General features: G+C 32.9%; 1 protein-coding gene across 1 annotated transcript; it reads right to left on the bottom strand.

The window, feature by feature from the left end:
• Positions 1-9,329: 9,329 nt before the first annotated feature.
• Positions 9,330-12,535, bottom strand: LOC108473200 (uncharacterized). Its single transcript, XM_017774735.2, has 4 exons — positions 12,114-12,535; positions 11,914-11,996; positions 11,635-11,834; positions 9,330-9,599 (listed from the first exon to the last, which is right to left on the bottom strand). The coding sequence occupies exons 1-4, from the start codon at positions 12,368-12,370 to the stop codon at positions 9,486-9,488; spliced, it is 654 nt and encodes a 217-aa protein (XP_017630224.1). The 5' UTR covers positions 12,371-12,535; the 3' UTR covers positions 9,330-9,485.
• Positions 12,536-13,086: the final 551 nt, after the last annotated feature.

The raw sequence follows: 13,086 nt of genomic DNA, 5'->3' as shown, positions 1-13,086 counted from the left end.
TTGAATGATGCAAATAAGTGGCTTTGCATGTCAATTTGCCACTTTTAATGTTAGTGGCAGGCCATGATGGTTTTAGTGAGCAAAATAAGCATATTTTATATGTATAATAATGAATTGATATTTTTTTAAGTAGTTTATTGATATATTCATTATTATATAGTTTATTGATAAAATAAAATAAGAATTTGGTGAAGAAAACAAGAACTCATCTTTGTTTCTTCACCTAGCTGAAATTCATAAAAAGAAGAAGAGTGAAGGATGGTTTTGGGACCGTTCGGTCAATTAGAGGCAAATTTGAAGGTAATTTGATGTGGTTTTGTAAATTGTTGATGAATTTGTGTTTCTCTTCTTTTTCTAGCCGAAACCCACTTGATAAATTTAGTTTATGAGGCATTTTAGATTCGGCCTTAGTGAAAATGAGTGAGGAAATTTGAGTTGAGGATAGAAGATAGTAAACGAATGTTCAATGGACAATTTGATACCAAATTCATATATTTATGAGCTTGTTTTTGAAAAGTATGTTACATGTGAGTGATTAGTTCATGAAGGGATTCTCGGTTATGTTTGTTTTGTATGAGTAATGGATTGTTGAGTTCATGCTATTATGAATAAAATTGATTAAGAGAGGCTTGAGATAATTAAATATGCATGTTGGTGGTAAGATGAGCATTCGGTTTTGATCATGGAAGCATAGGAAGCTTGTTAAAAGTTGAATTTTATAAAAGAGTTTTAGAGAATGATATATGATCTCTGTGTTTCGGTTAAGTAATGGTAAATAGAATGAGTATGAATTTAGTGAGGACTATGTGTGATAGCCAAATGTCTTATGAACTAATATGTGTGAATGGTATTTTGAATACATGAGATAAGATGGAATAACCGAAAGCATCATGAGTTAAGACGTGAATAAAATACTATGAATTTCTTGTAAATGCTGAATAGTGATTACATTTGGCTATGAAATTATGCTTTAAATTCTTGAATGTATTTGAAATCAATATAAGGAAAGGGTATTTTAATAAATTATGTGATGAAATTACCGAATGAATTATGATATGAATTGTGGATTAATGTTACAAAGTAAGTGAAACTACTAATGTGATTAGGAAATTGAAGAAGGGAAATTGAGATCTTAGTAAGTTCTTAAGTGTTTGAACTTTTGGAAATTTAAGAGTAAATTGTAATAGATCTGCTTGGGACAGCAGTAATAACGTGATTTTAGAAAATCACCATAAATTGTTGGAGTTGAGTTAGAGGCTGAATAAATTATGTAATTAAAGCTTGATGAGTCTATTTCTAAGGAAAATTAACGACACTTGATTTGGAGTTTCGTAGCTCCAGTTACAAATAATTTAATGACTGTTGCTCAGGAAGACAGCTTGTAGTGAATTTGTGATTATGTTGTAAACATTGATAAAACTGTTTGAGTTGCTTATAAGATATTGATTAAAACCATATGTGAATTTTGAATTGTGACGTTAGGAAATGATATATGAGTGTTAGATGGATCTTTGATGTCAAAATTTGTGAACTTATAAGTTTATAAGTATTGAATTATTGGAGATGAACATGTCATTGCCGAATGTAAATTAAAATGTTAAATAATTGTAATTAAGAACATGTTTGATTAAATATTGGTAATCAAAGCATCGAATCCATATTAAAATGAGGCTATAAGCCATGAATGACTAGTATACCTAGTCGATTTTGATATGATGAAATTGATGTACAAGATATGTATATGTGGTAAGGCCGAAATGGCTAATATTAAATGTGTGCAAGTTATCTGAATGGCCTTTATGAAAATGTGTGCTATCTTTTGTATAGTGAGGCCGAATGGTTACTTAGAAATGTAATATGGCTGAGTGGTTATTTAAATGAAAGCAAAGTATATGATGTATTAGCAAGTAATGATAAAAGCATTATCTTATATATGTGCTTGTGTATGTGGTGTGACCGAATGGGCAAGTGTGAAATGTACATATGTTTATGTGTATATAATGTGGCCGAATGACCAATTATGAAAAGTGTGTATTATTAGATATTTGATGAGGCCAAAGTTAGTAAAAAGTATATAAAATAAATTGTGCTGAGATTGTATCCGGTTTAAAGTCCCGTAGGCTTCGTCTTTGGTGTTATGTTCGGTTTTATACCTCGCAGCCAAGTACTAGTGAATTTGATAAAGTATATGACTACGAGATCCTATGCTAAGATGATAAATTGAACTCAGATACACATTAAGTGATTCGTATGTGATATATATATTATATATGTGAGATTGATCTGACGGGAATTAAGAATGTGTAATGAGAAACATATGAAAAGATGTTGTAAATTCATATGTATATTTGTATATGTGTGCATTCAGTTATTATGCAAAGTTACAAGATAGTTTTTGATATGCCATTTAACTATGAATGTTGAAAGTAAGTGTGGGTAAGAAATGATACACTAGTGAAATTTGAAAGAATTAAGTTAATCCGGAAGCTTATAAATACTATGTTTATATGAGTTTGAGTATAAATGGAGTAAAATGATATGTGTTTGTGCATAATCGGCCAAATAGTATTGTACTCAGAAAGTGTTATGTGATTTCGAATATTTGGTTTGTTTTTAAGTTCAACTGTTTAAATTGCTTAAGACTTACTAAGCTTATGAAAGCTTACTTTGAATGTTATGTTTCTCTGTTTATTTTTGTAGATCGTTGACTCTTACTATTAGCTCGAGGATCGTCAGCACTTCGTCACACTATCTACTATTGCGGTAATCATGTGATTTGGACTTAGCTTATGGCATGTATAGGATAGACTATAAGTAGAATGATATTTTGACTATTGTATATAAGCCATGTGAATATGGCATCTTATGGAAGTTTACTTTTATAAGTTTTAAATTCGATCTTTGTTTGTGTCTATTAGTTATATAAATAAATGATCTTTTATTCAAGAAAAGGTTCAAAATTTTACTGTTCTGATTCGATTCCTAATTTCTGGTAACGTCTCGTCCTATTCCGGCGACGGTTACGGGATAGGGGTGTTACATTTTTATTGGTATCACTAGGTAGGATTTTCTCTGATAAATTGGAATTACATTGCCATTCATAAGCATGTGCATGCATAAATATGAATTCTGAAATATTATATTGATGTGTTGATCTAAAGAACTGATACACGGAATCACTATATGAGTGTGATTGTTCTGAGAATTGTTATTTTGTAAGTTTCATCTATTATTTGCACTGATTTTCTTGTGTATGGACTCACACTGAGCTTCTTAAGCTCACCTATTTTTGATTTTCATCTTTACAGATAAACCACTAGGGTTAGGACGGAAACTCGACATTCCGAAGGTCTTGGCTCAGATTAATATTTTTATTAAAAAATATTTAGATTTATTATTTAAAATTTCTGTTATTTAGAGGCTGTATGGTTTTATTTGAACTATGGCATGAGACTTAGGTTTTAGACTTATTTGGTATGCATGACATGTACTTTGGTTTTAAGACTGCTGAAATATGGAATCTGATTTAATTTTGCATGAAATCTGATTTTCATTAAAACTATGTTACATATCAATTTTTCGCTACACGACTATATAAATGAGGTTTGAAATATATATATATATAACTGGAATTCAACTTTTGCAAAACAATCATTAAATCAACCGGTTTTTGAAAAGATATTGTACCTTTTGAAAACGCACCAAGTTTTTCTACTAAAGTAAACAAATGATTTTAAAAGATTATTTTATAAAGTTCGATAGTTTTACTGGGCCATTTCGGTGCCAATGTAATCTTATGAATTCGATTTTAACGTCTAGATCGGGTTGAGGAGGCTGTAATCATTGTCCATAATATATATTATCAACCTTAAGCTTAATTATCGAGCCGAGGTTGAGCTCAAGTTCAAAATTGAGTACAAAAATTTGTAAATGAGCTTAATTGAGCTCAAGCTCAAGTAGCTTGATTATATCTCGAGTCGAGCTTGAGTTTAAAAAAAGATATTTAGTTTGACTGGAGTATCGAGCTTCAAATAATTTTGAGTCGAGTTTGAGCTCAAGCTTAACAATATTTAGGTTCAACTTGACTCAGTTACACCCCTAATCATCATAGAAGAGCGCTTGTTGAATCCTAAAGTATACTTTGTAGGCTAATTATCCTTAAGGGCAATGTTATACTGTGAAAAATAAAATAGAATAAAATAAATAAAAATAAAGAACACATAAATTTTATGTGGAAACCCTTTCGGGAAAAAAACCACGGGCAGAGGAGAAGAAAATTCACTATGTCGAAAATTTTTTACTCAAATACAAGAGGAATAGACTATGTCTATTTATAGGCTTGCAAAGCCATATTCTAGTAGGATTGAAACACCTTATCCTAATCAATATAAAATAGATGGAGTTTAATAAGGTTTAAAACCTTATTCTAAAATAAAATAAAAGAAGTCTAGTTCTATATGGATTTTACTTTTATTTTATTTTCCATCGTATTTTATTTAAATAAGAATTTGGGTCACTTAATTCTAACAATCTCCACCTTGACACAAATTCTCAATGAACAAGTTCTTCATCGCGAACTTTCAATAAACAAGTTCTTCACCTCTTCCAAAAACCCCTTAAGGGTTTAACTTCAACAATGAACACCAACCAAGTCTAAGCAATGCTCAAACTTGGTTATAGGAAGTGACTTAGTCATCATATCTGCAGGATTTTCATGAGTGCTAATTTTGCTCACAACAATATCACCACGAGCAATAATATCACGAACAAAATGATACCGAATATCAATGTGTTTTGTTCTCTCATGAAACATTTGATCTTTTGTAAGAAAGATGGCACTGACCGTCACAAAATATCGTGCTGATTTGAAGGTCTTCATTGAGTTCACTAAATAGTCCTTCAACCAAATAGCTTCTTTACAAGCCTCAGAATCGCCATGTACTCACTTCGTTGGTAGACAAAGCGATCGTAGTTTGCAAAGTGGCTTTCCAACTAATTGCACAACCTCCGATTGTAAAGACGTAACTCGTGAGAGATCTTCTTCTATCAAGGTCTCCAAGAAAATCAGCATCAACATACCCTATAACTCCATCTTTAGTTCTTCCAAACGTAAGCAAACATTAGTAGTGCCTCGTAAGTATCTTAAAATCCATCGAATCGCTTTCCGGTGTTCTTTACCAGATTCGCCATGTATCGCTAACCGTGACCGATCGCATATGATAAATCGGACGTGAACAAACCATAGCATACATGAGAGATCCCATCGCACTAGAGTATGGAACATGTGACATGTACTCAATCTCATTATCGATTGAGGAGATAAGGCCGATGAAAGTCTAAAATGGGTCGCTAAAGGAGTACTAACAGCTTAGCACTCTGCATATTGAACTCAGAAGAACTTTCTCAATGTACCCTTCTAACTTAGGTACAATTTACTTGCTTTTCTATCTCTCGAGAATCTCCATACCAAGTATCTTCTTTGCTGGTCCTAAATCTTTCATCTCAAATTCTTCACTTAGTTGGGCTTTAACCTTTCTTATCTCTCTTTATCTTTTGTCGCTATCAACATGTCATCAACATAAAGAAGTAGATACACAAAAGAACCATCAACGTTTTTCTTAAAGTAGACACAACTGTCAAAACTACTTCTTTTGAAATCATGAGAAGTCATAAAGGAATCAAACCTCTTGTACCATTGTCTTGGTGATCTGTTTCAAACCGTAAAGGGACTTTTTCACAAGCAAACATAGTCCTCTTTTTCGAGACTATAAAACCCTCTCGTTGTTGCATGTAAATATCTTCCTCAAGTTCTCCATGCAAAAATGCGCTTTTACATCTAACCGCTCAAGCTCCAAATCATGCATGGCAACAATACCAAGCAAAGCTCGAATCGAACTATGCTTAACAACCGAGAGAACACATCGTGAAGTCCACTCGGAATTTGATCGTAACCCTTTGCAACAAGCCTTGCTTTATATCCGGGTTCTTCAACTCCGAGTCCCTTCTTTCTTTTTAAACACCCATTTACAACGTAATGCCTTTTTACCTTTAGGAAGTTTTACAAGATCCCATGTTCTATTTTTGTGGAGTGATTCCATCTCCTCTTGCATAGCAAACATCCACTTTTCTCGAGTCTTCACACTAATCGCCTCGAATAATTAAATGGCTCTTGATTCGCATCTATATCTTCACCACATTTAAAGCATAAGCAACTAGATCAACCTCGGCATACTTCTTTGGAGGTTTAATTTCTCTTCTTGTCCTGCTTTTTGGCGATAGAGTTTTGCGGTGAAGAAGAACTTATTCTCAATTTTGTATCGGCTTGAGGAGTTGATTCGTATTAACTCGATGCTCCACCGCTTTTGGTTTTCTTTATTGGAAGAGTCTTTAAGAGATAAGTTAGGTAGCATAGCGCTTTCATCAAAAACAACATCTCGCTAATCACAACTTTTCTATTTTCAGACACCATAACTTATAGCCTTTTACACCACTTTATAACCAAGAAAACGCATTTAATGGATCTCGGTTCCAATTTTCCATTATCAACATGAGCATACGCAGGACACCCAAAAATCTTTAAATCGTAATAATTAGCAGGATTACCGCACCATACCTCTTGTGGAGTCTTTTTCTCAATGGCGCGGATGGAGATCGGTTGATCAAAAACATGCAAGAGAGGTCGTCACCAAAATGACTTCGTAAGTTGGCATTTGACAACATACATCGAACCTTCTCCATGATCGCTCGTTCATTCGCTCGCAACGCCGCTTTGTTGTGGAGTATGACGAATCGTCAAGTGTCTCATGATCCTTCCGACTTGCACAATCTATTAAACTCATCGTAGCGTAACTCTAAGCCATTGTGCATGACGGAGGTATTTTATCTGCTTTTCCGCCTGCTTTTCAATCATAATTTTCCAAGACTTAAATGTGGAAAACACATCGCTTTTCGCTTGGGAAGAACGCCCAAACTTTTTCGGAAAAATCATCAATAAAGGTTAGCATATAATTAGCTCCACCTCTCAAGGCACTCGACGGCCCCACAGATCGTAATGGATATACTCCAACGCTTCCTTCGTGTTATGGATTCCTCTAGTGAATCGAACTCTCTTTGCTTCCCAAAACACAAGGTTCTCAGAAATTCGGTTTGCAAATTCCTTGCCCATTAAGAAGTCCTCTTTGCTTAATTCGCCATGCCATTCTCACTCATATGCCCTAGGCGATATGCCAAGTTTAGTAATATCATCATCCGACAAGGAAGAGGAAGCGACAATTGCATCACCAAGATGAGAGAACCTCAGAAACATATAACTTGGCAATCTTTCTTTGCCCTTTCATCACAACAAGGACCCTTTGAAATCTTTAAAACCCCACTTTCATTGTGTATCTGTGCCCTTTTGAATCAAGAGTACTCAACGAAATTAAATTTCTTTTCAATTCGAACATGCCGCACGTCACTAAGTGTTCGACAACTCCATCAAACATCTTAACTTTAATTGTTCCAACACCGCGATTTTACATGAAGCATTATTTCCCATCAAAACAACACCTTCAGACATCGTTTCATAAGTTGTAAACCAATCCCGATTGGGACTCATGTGGAAGGTGCAGCTGAATCAAGTATCCACTCTCGCCACTTTAGAATCATTGATGAAGCAACTAGAAGTTCACCATCACGTAGTCTTCTACAACATCACTTCACCGAATTTTCCGGTTGTTTTCCTTTTGATTCGCACCTCCCTTTTAATCTTATTTTGTAGCTTATAGCACTCAGATTTAATGTGCCCTTTCTTCTTGCGAAGTTGCAAGTTTTACCTCTGCTTGAAGATTTCGATCTACCCTTAGATTTACCACGAGGATTCCGTTCCGTGTTCTACCACGATCATCATCAACATTCGGTCTTGTCTCCCACGAACAATGAGACCCTCTCCCGAGAGTTGGATTTAACCACAAGATGCTTCATCTTATCATACGAGGTTAAAGAATCATAAACCTCATCAACCGTGAGAGACTCGCGGCTATATAAAATCGTGTCTCTAAAGGTTGAATAAGACGGGGCAACGAACAAAGTAGAATCAACCCTAGATCTTCCTTATCATCTCGAACCTCCATGGCCTCCAAGTTTGAGAGAATTTCTTTAAACACCGTTAAGTGTTCGTGTACGACGCACCTTCCTCCAAACGATGAGCATAAAGACGCCGCTTCATATGCAACTTGCTTGTTAGAGTTTTCGACATACATATTTGTTCTAGCCTCTTCCATAATGCAATGGCGCTTTTCTCTTTCATCACATCCCGCAAAATTTCGTTGGACAAATGCAGATGTAATTGTGTTAATGCCTTTCGATCCTTACGCTTCTTCTCTTCATCTCGTTAATGTCGAAGGCATCTTATCTATCCCTAGCAGGGCATCCTCAGATCCATCTGCAAGAACCGCTTGCATCTTAATTTGCCACAACGCAAATCGGTGTTGCGATCCAACAATGAATTTCATACTTCAAAGACGCCATTACCGTGATCGAGATGAATAACCCTAAGCTCGATACCAATTTGTGAAAAATAAAATAGAATAAAATAAATAAAAATAAAGAACACATAAATTTTACGTGAAACCCTTTCGAAAAAAACCACTAGCAAGAGGAGAAGAAAATTCACTATGTCGAAAAATTTTTACTCAAATACAAGAGGAATAGACTATGTCTATTTATAGGCTTGCAAAGCCATATTCTAGTAGGATTGAAACACCTTATCCTAATCAATATAAAATAGATGGAGTTTAATAAGGTTTAAAAACCTTATTCTAAAATAAAATAAAAGAAGTCTAGTTCTATATGGATTTTACTTTTATTTTATTTTCCATCGTATTTTATTTAAATAAGAATTTGGGTCACTTAATTCTAACATATACAAACCTCATGCTTTAGTACTCGAATTATCGTTAAAAGCAATGTTATACATGAAATGGGTGAACTCATAATGACTTTGTTTTCTTAGTAAATTTAGTTTGGAAAGATTGAAGTGAAGAGAATATGTCTACAAGAGGAGGGAAATAGAGATTTATGAGGTTTGTTGTCTGATAACACATTTAACCTAACCTTGTTGCTTATGTGTGACAATATCAAAATCATTTAATATTAAAAAGAACACATATTTTAACCAACAATTGTTGGGTGCAATGACAAAGCACATTATATTCCTAAAAGAAGATGTAAGTTCAAACCACGAAGACAGTATTAATTTATTTAGTGCACATATTAATTCTATTTGTTATTAGCCATTTACTGTTTTAATCTGATGGATTACTTTTTGGTGGTGAGAAAGACGAAAAGGATTGTGAAAATTGGTTGCCAGTAGAAAGATGTACAATAAATCAAAAGATAAGAATTGAATTTGCAAATAAATGAGATTACACGATTTAAATTCGTCTAATAGAAGTTTTATCAACCACCCTTTTTTGCAATTAGAGACAGATGCATGTTAGGCTAAGCTAAGCCTGATCCTTTGTTGCTGCATCTTCTTCTTCTTCCTTTGCTATCTTTGCTTCTTCATCAATGCTATCTTGTCCCATCCAAGATTCCACTTTTCCTTCCACTTCCTCTACCTGCATTTTTAAGTTTTAAGATTACACAGAATTATTAATGGTATAGATACGAAGCTATCGAATCATTCGTTTCAACATAATTAACACATTTAATAATCTGTATTATTTTTTCTACTAATTTAGATGATTAATACCAAAATATAAGATATGTGCAGTTTCTGCCATTTAGCAGATGAAGAACATGAAGGTCCACCTGCATATTTGAAATTACAATAAATTTACTTCTCTTTCACTTTGATTTTATTTTTTATTTTTGGATTATTTTTACTTTAAGCATTTAGATTTTAATAAATTTAATTTTCTGGATGAAAAGTGATTCAAACGTCCACGTATATATAAAATTTTAAAAAATATATAAAATTATTAAAATTTTCATAAATTTCATCTCACTTTTAGAAAGTTATGTATGTGAATAATGAAGTACACATGGGTTACAACATCAACGTTGTTAAAATTTTAATAGTTCAGTCAATTTTTTCGTTTAAAAAATTAGTAATTTGATTGAATTTTGAAGGTAGAGAATTAAAGTGGCCAAAAAAGGAATATGATCAAAGTGACAAAATGGGCAATTAGGGGTTAAATTTGTCATTATGTTTATATTTTTTTATTGAAGTACTTGGAGCTCCCTGTATTATAGAGATTGAACCAAATTAGTCCTTCTATTATTAAGTGGATCAATTTAGTCTCTATACTATCGCAAAGAATCAAATAAGTCTAAATTATAACAAAATTAACATTTCTTGTATAAAAAATGTCTTGAATTTTTTTCTTCAATTGCAATTCAATCCCAAACAAAAGATTTAATTTACAAAACTACAAAAACTTTGAAATTATTAACTTTTTAAAACAGTAAATATTAATTTTATTCCAATTTGACCTTTGTTAATTCTTTTTAATAGTACATGAATTAAATTAATTCATTTAATAATAAAGAGACTAATTTGATTAGTTCTCTATTAAGAGATTTCTAGATACTTTCACCTTTTTTTTCCTTTGTTACTAGGGTTTGCCCTCAAGTCATTGAAACTAATAATATAATACTTTACCAATTCTTTAACTATCCATAAACCTCACAATCCTCGAGTTGAAAACTGAACTAAAATTTAATCTGCCTCCTATAAATATTATTTTCAACGATAAACTACATAGATAGTCATCTAACTTTTAAAAAATTTCATTTTAGACATTCAAAAGAAAAAAAAAAATTCAAAATGGACACTCACATTACAAAATTTATTTATTTTGATCACTTCGGTTAATATAGTAAATTCTCATTTCAACTAATTTTTTTCCACCTTAGATATTAATATCTGATTTATTATTTTGCATTCAAATTATTTATTTTCATTTTAATCACTAAAAGAATACCCCAAACCGTAACATTTTTGGAACATCTTGAATGTTAAAGCTTCTTTTTATCTGTTGCAACAAATCAAGAAGGGAAAACACATGGTTAGCTCTATCTTTCTGGCAAGGTAGTAGAGTGGAGTGTTGGAATAATGAGGGCTTCGGCTTGTGGCTTTGGGTTTCGCGGCAGGGGGAGCCACCGCTATGATGGACATGTGAAGACATTGGCATCACTAGGCCCCTGTTTAAGCCTCCCCAGCAATGACTTTTGTGAGATTTTTTACACCATATTTTCAAGATTGGTGAGCTTAGGATGAAATCCCAACTTAATATCTCTATTGAAGGCTTTAGGGGTATTTTACTAGTTTAAATTTGCAACAGAAGACTGCCAAAAGCTGCAATTCGTTTGGTTAAAAAAGGGGCATTTTAATGCCAAATAAAGATTTGTAATTTTAATAAAATAAACAAATTTCATAATGTGAGTATCCATTTTCGTGAATATTTTTTTTAAGTGCCTAAAATAAAAGGTATCTCTAGTGATAATTTTTTTCTTTTCTTTTTGGAGGTAATATCTGGAATTTATGCTAGTGATAAAATATTAACTAACTTAATCCAATTGTTAATAATTAATTAAAAATGCTGAAACGAAAAAGGGATTAGGTAAATAGCAATGAAAAAAAAAAAATACCTTGTCAATGAGATCTCCAGCTAAGCGTGCACCGTCAGCTGTATTTTGAGCCATATCCTCAACAAATTGAAGGGCATTTTTAAGTCTGCCTTCCGGCAGATGATTTCCGATATCATCCGCCACTTCCTCCACTTGTCCCGCCACTTTTTCGACAATATCCGTCACCTCTTCTGCTTTATCTATTATTGTTTCAACTTCGTCTGTACATATATACTACTTAACCTCAAAAATATGTTGATGATATATGGAAATGCAATTTGAATAACTAATGATCCATACCTTTCAGTTTTAACAATGGCCCCCATTTGCTCCTCCAAAAGGGTAGGATTATACTCATCACAATTCCCACAACCCATAGTTTCCTGCTCAAAAATTCACTCTCAAATACATCATTTCTTTCCTTGTTTATTTGTAAAAAAAAAAAGAAAAAAAAAGAAAAAAAAAGAAAAAAGGGCAAAACAGTGGTAGATAAGACTAACCAGGAACCAGGATCTGAAGGTCCTGATCCTATACTGCAACACACGACCAGGTTGTTGTCCCTGTCTGTATTTAGCAACCTAAGACCGATGCCCGGCGGTTGAAGATTGTGGTTCCGTAGAATCTGATGATTTTTTGCCTTGTGTATTGAATTTGATATCACCAAGAAATGGCTAAAACGTATTATGTGAGGCTGGAGTTTGCAGATATATGGCATTTGAAGTTTGCATCGAAAGATGGATGCTGAAGTAGTCGCCATAAATGTGTGGGAATGAAATAAAGTTAAGGTATCTGAAAATGAGAAAAATTCAGAGAGGGTTTTGTAGAATAAATTATCGCGTGTAGGAATGGCAGCTAGAAACGATCCAAAGTATGTTTTAGGTGGGTTAGGAAGAAAGGTAAATATTATAAATTTGATTAAAGTCAATGAACCCTAGTCCTGGTTAAGCCCATATGTTGAATTTTATTATATTCTGCAGATTCCTTACAAGTTTCCTCCTAATTGCTATTTCTAGTTCGTTTGTTTGATTTTCTTCAAGGAATAACGTCGAATTTGTCAAATATCATATCTAAATGCACTACAAGTTATCATCAACCTATCAACTTGTATTGTAGATCCGGTCGGGGATGAATTTTTTATTTTTCTTAAAATCAATATACACAAATAAAACTCAGATAATATTATTAATATCGGTGGTGTAGAACTAAAATTATTTAACAATTTTACATGATTTTTATACAATCAAATTTTTTTTACGTTATGATATTTCATGCTCCATGTAGACCATAATTTGGCATATATTAAAAATTGATCGCTATTCATTTTATGTAAAAGATATCAACCATTCAATATATATTAATATAGATAACATTTTAGATCGTTATGATAGAGATATTAGATTGATTTAAAATTTTACATGCTTGAAAAATATAAATATCTCGATGAATTTAACCTTTGAATTGCTAAACTATTAG

Source organism: Gossypium arboreum, chromosome 3, assembly GCF_025698485.1.
Source record: "Gossypium arboreum isolate Shixiya-1 chromosome 3, ASM2569848v2, whole genome shotgun sequence".
Classification (NCBI taxonomy): Eukaryota; Viridiplantae; Streptophyta; class Magnoliopsida; order Malvales; family Malvaceae; genus Gossypium; species Gossypium arboreum.
The sequence above is the reverse complement of the archived record's forward strand: the minus strand, read 5'-3'. Positions and strand labels throughout refer to the sequence as shown.

Excerpts from the sequence above, each read along its gene's own strand:
- LOC108473200 (XM_017774735.2), bottom strand. The coding sequence starts at position 12,370 with ATGGCGACTACTTCAGCATCCATCTTTCGATGCAAACTTCAAATGCCA. Across the intron at positions 11,835-11,913 it reads GCCATTGTTAAAACTGAAAG|ACGAAGTTGAAACAATAATA; the intron begins GTATGGATCATT and ends ATATATGTACAG. Across the intron at positions 9,600-11,634 it reads CTGGAGATCTCATTGACAAG|GTAGAGGAAGTGGAAGGAAA; the intron begins GTATTTTTTTTT and ends TTAAAAATGCAG.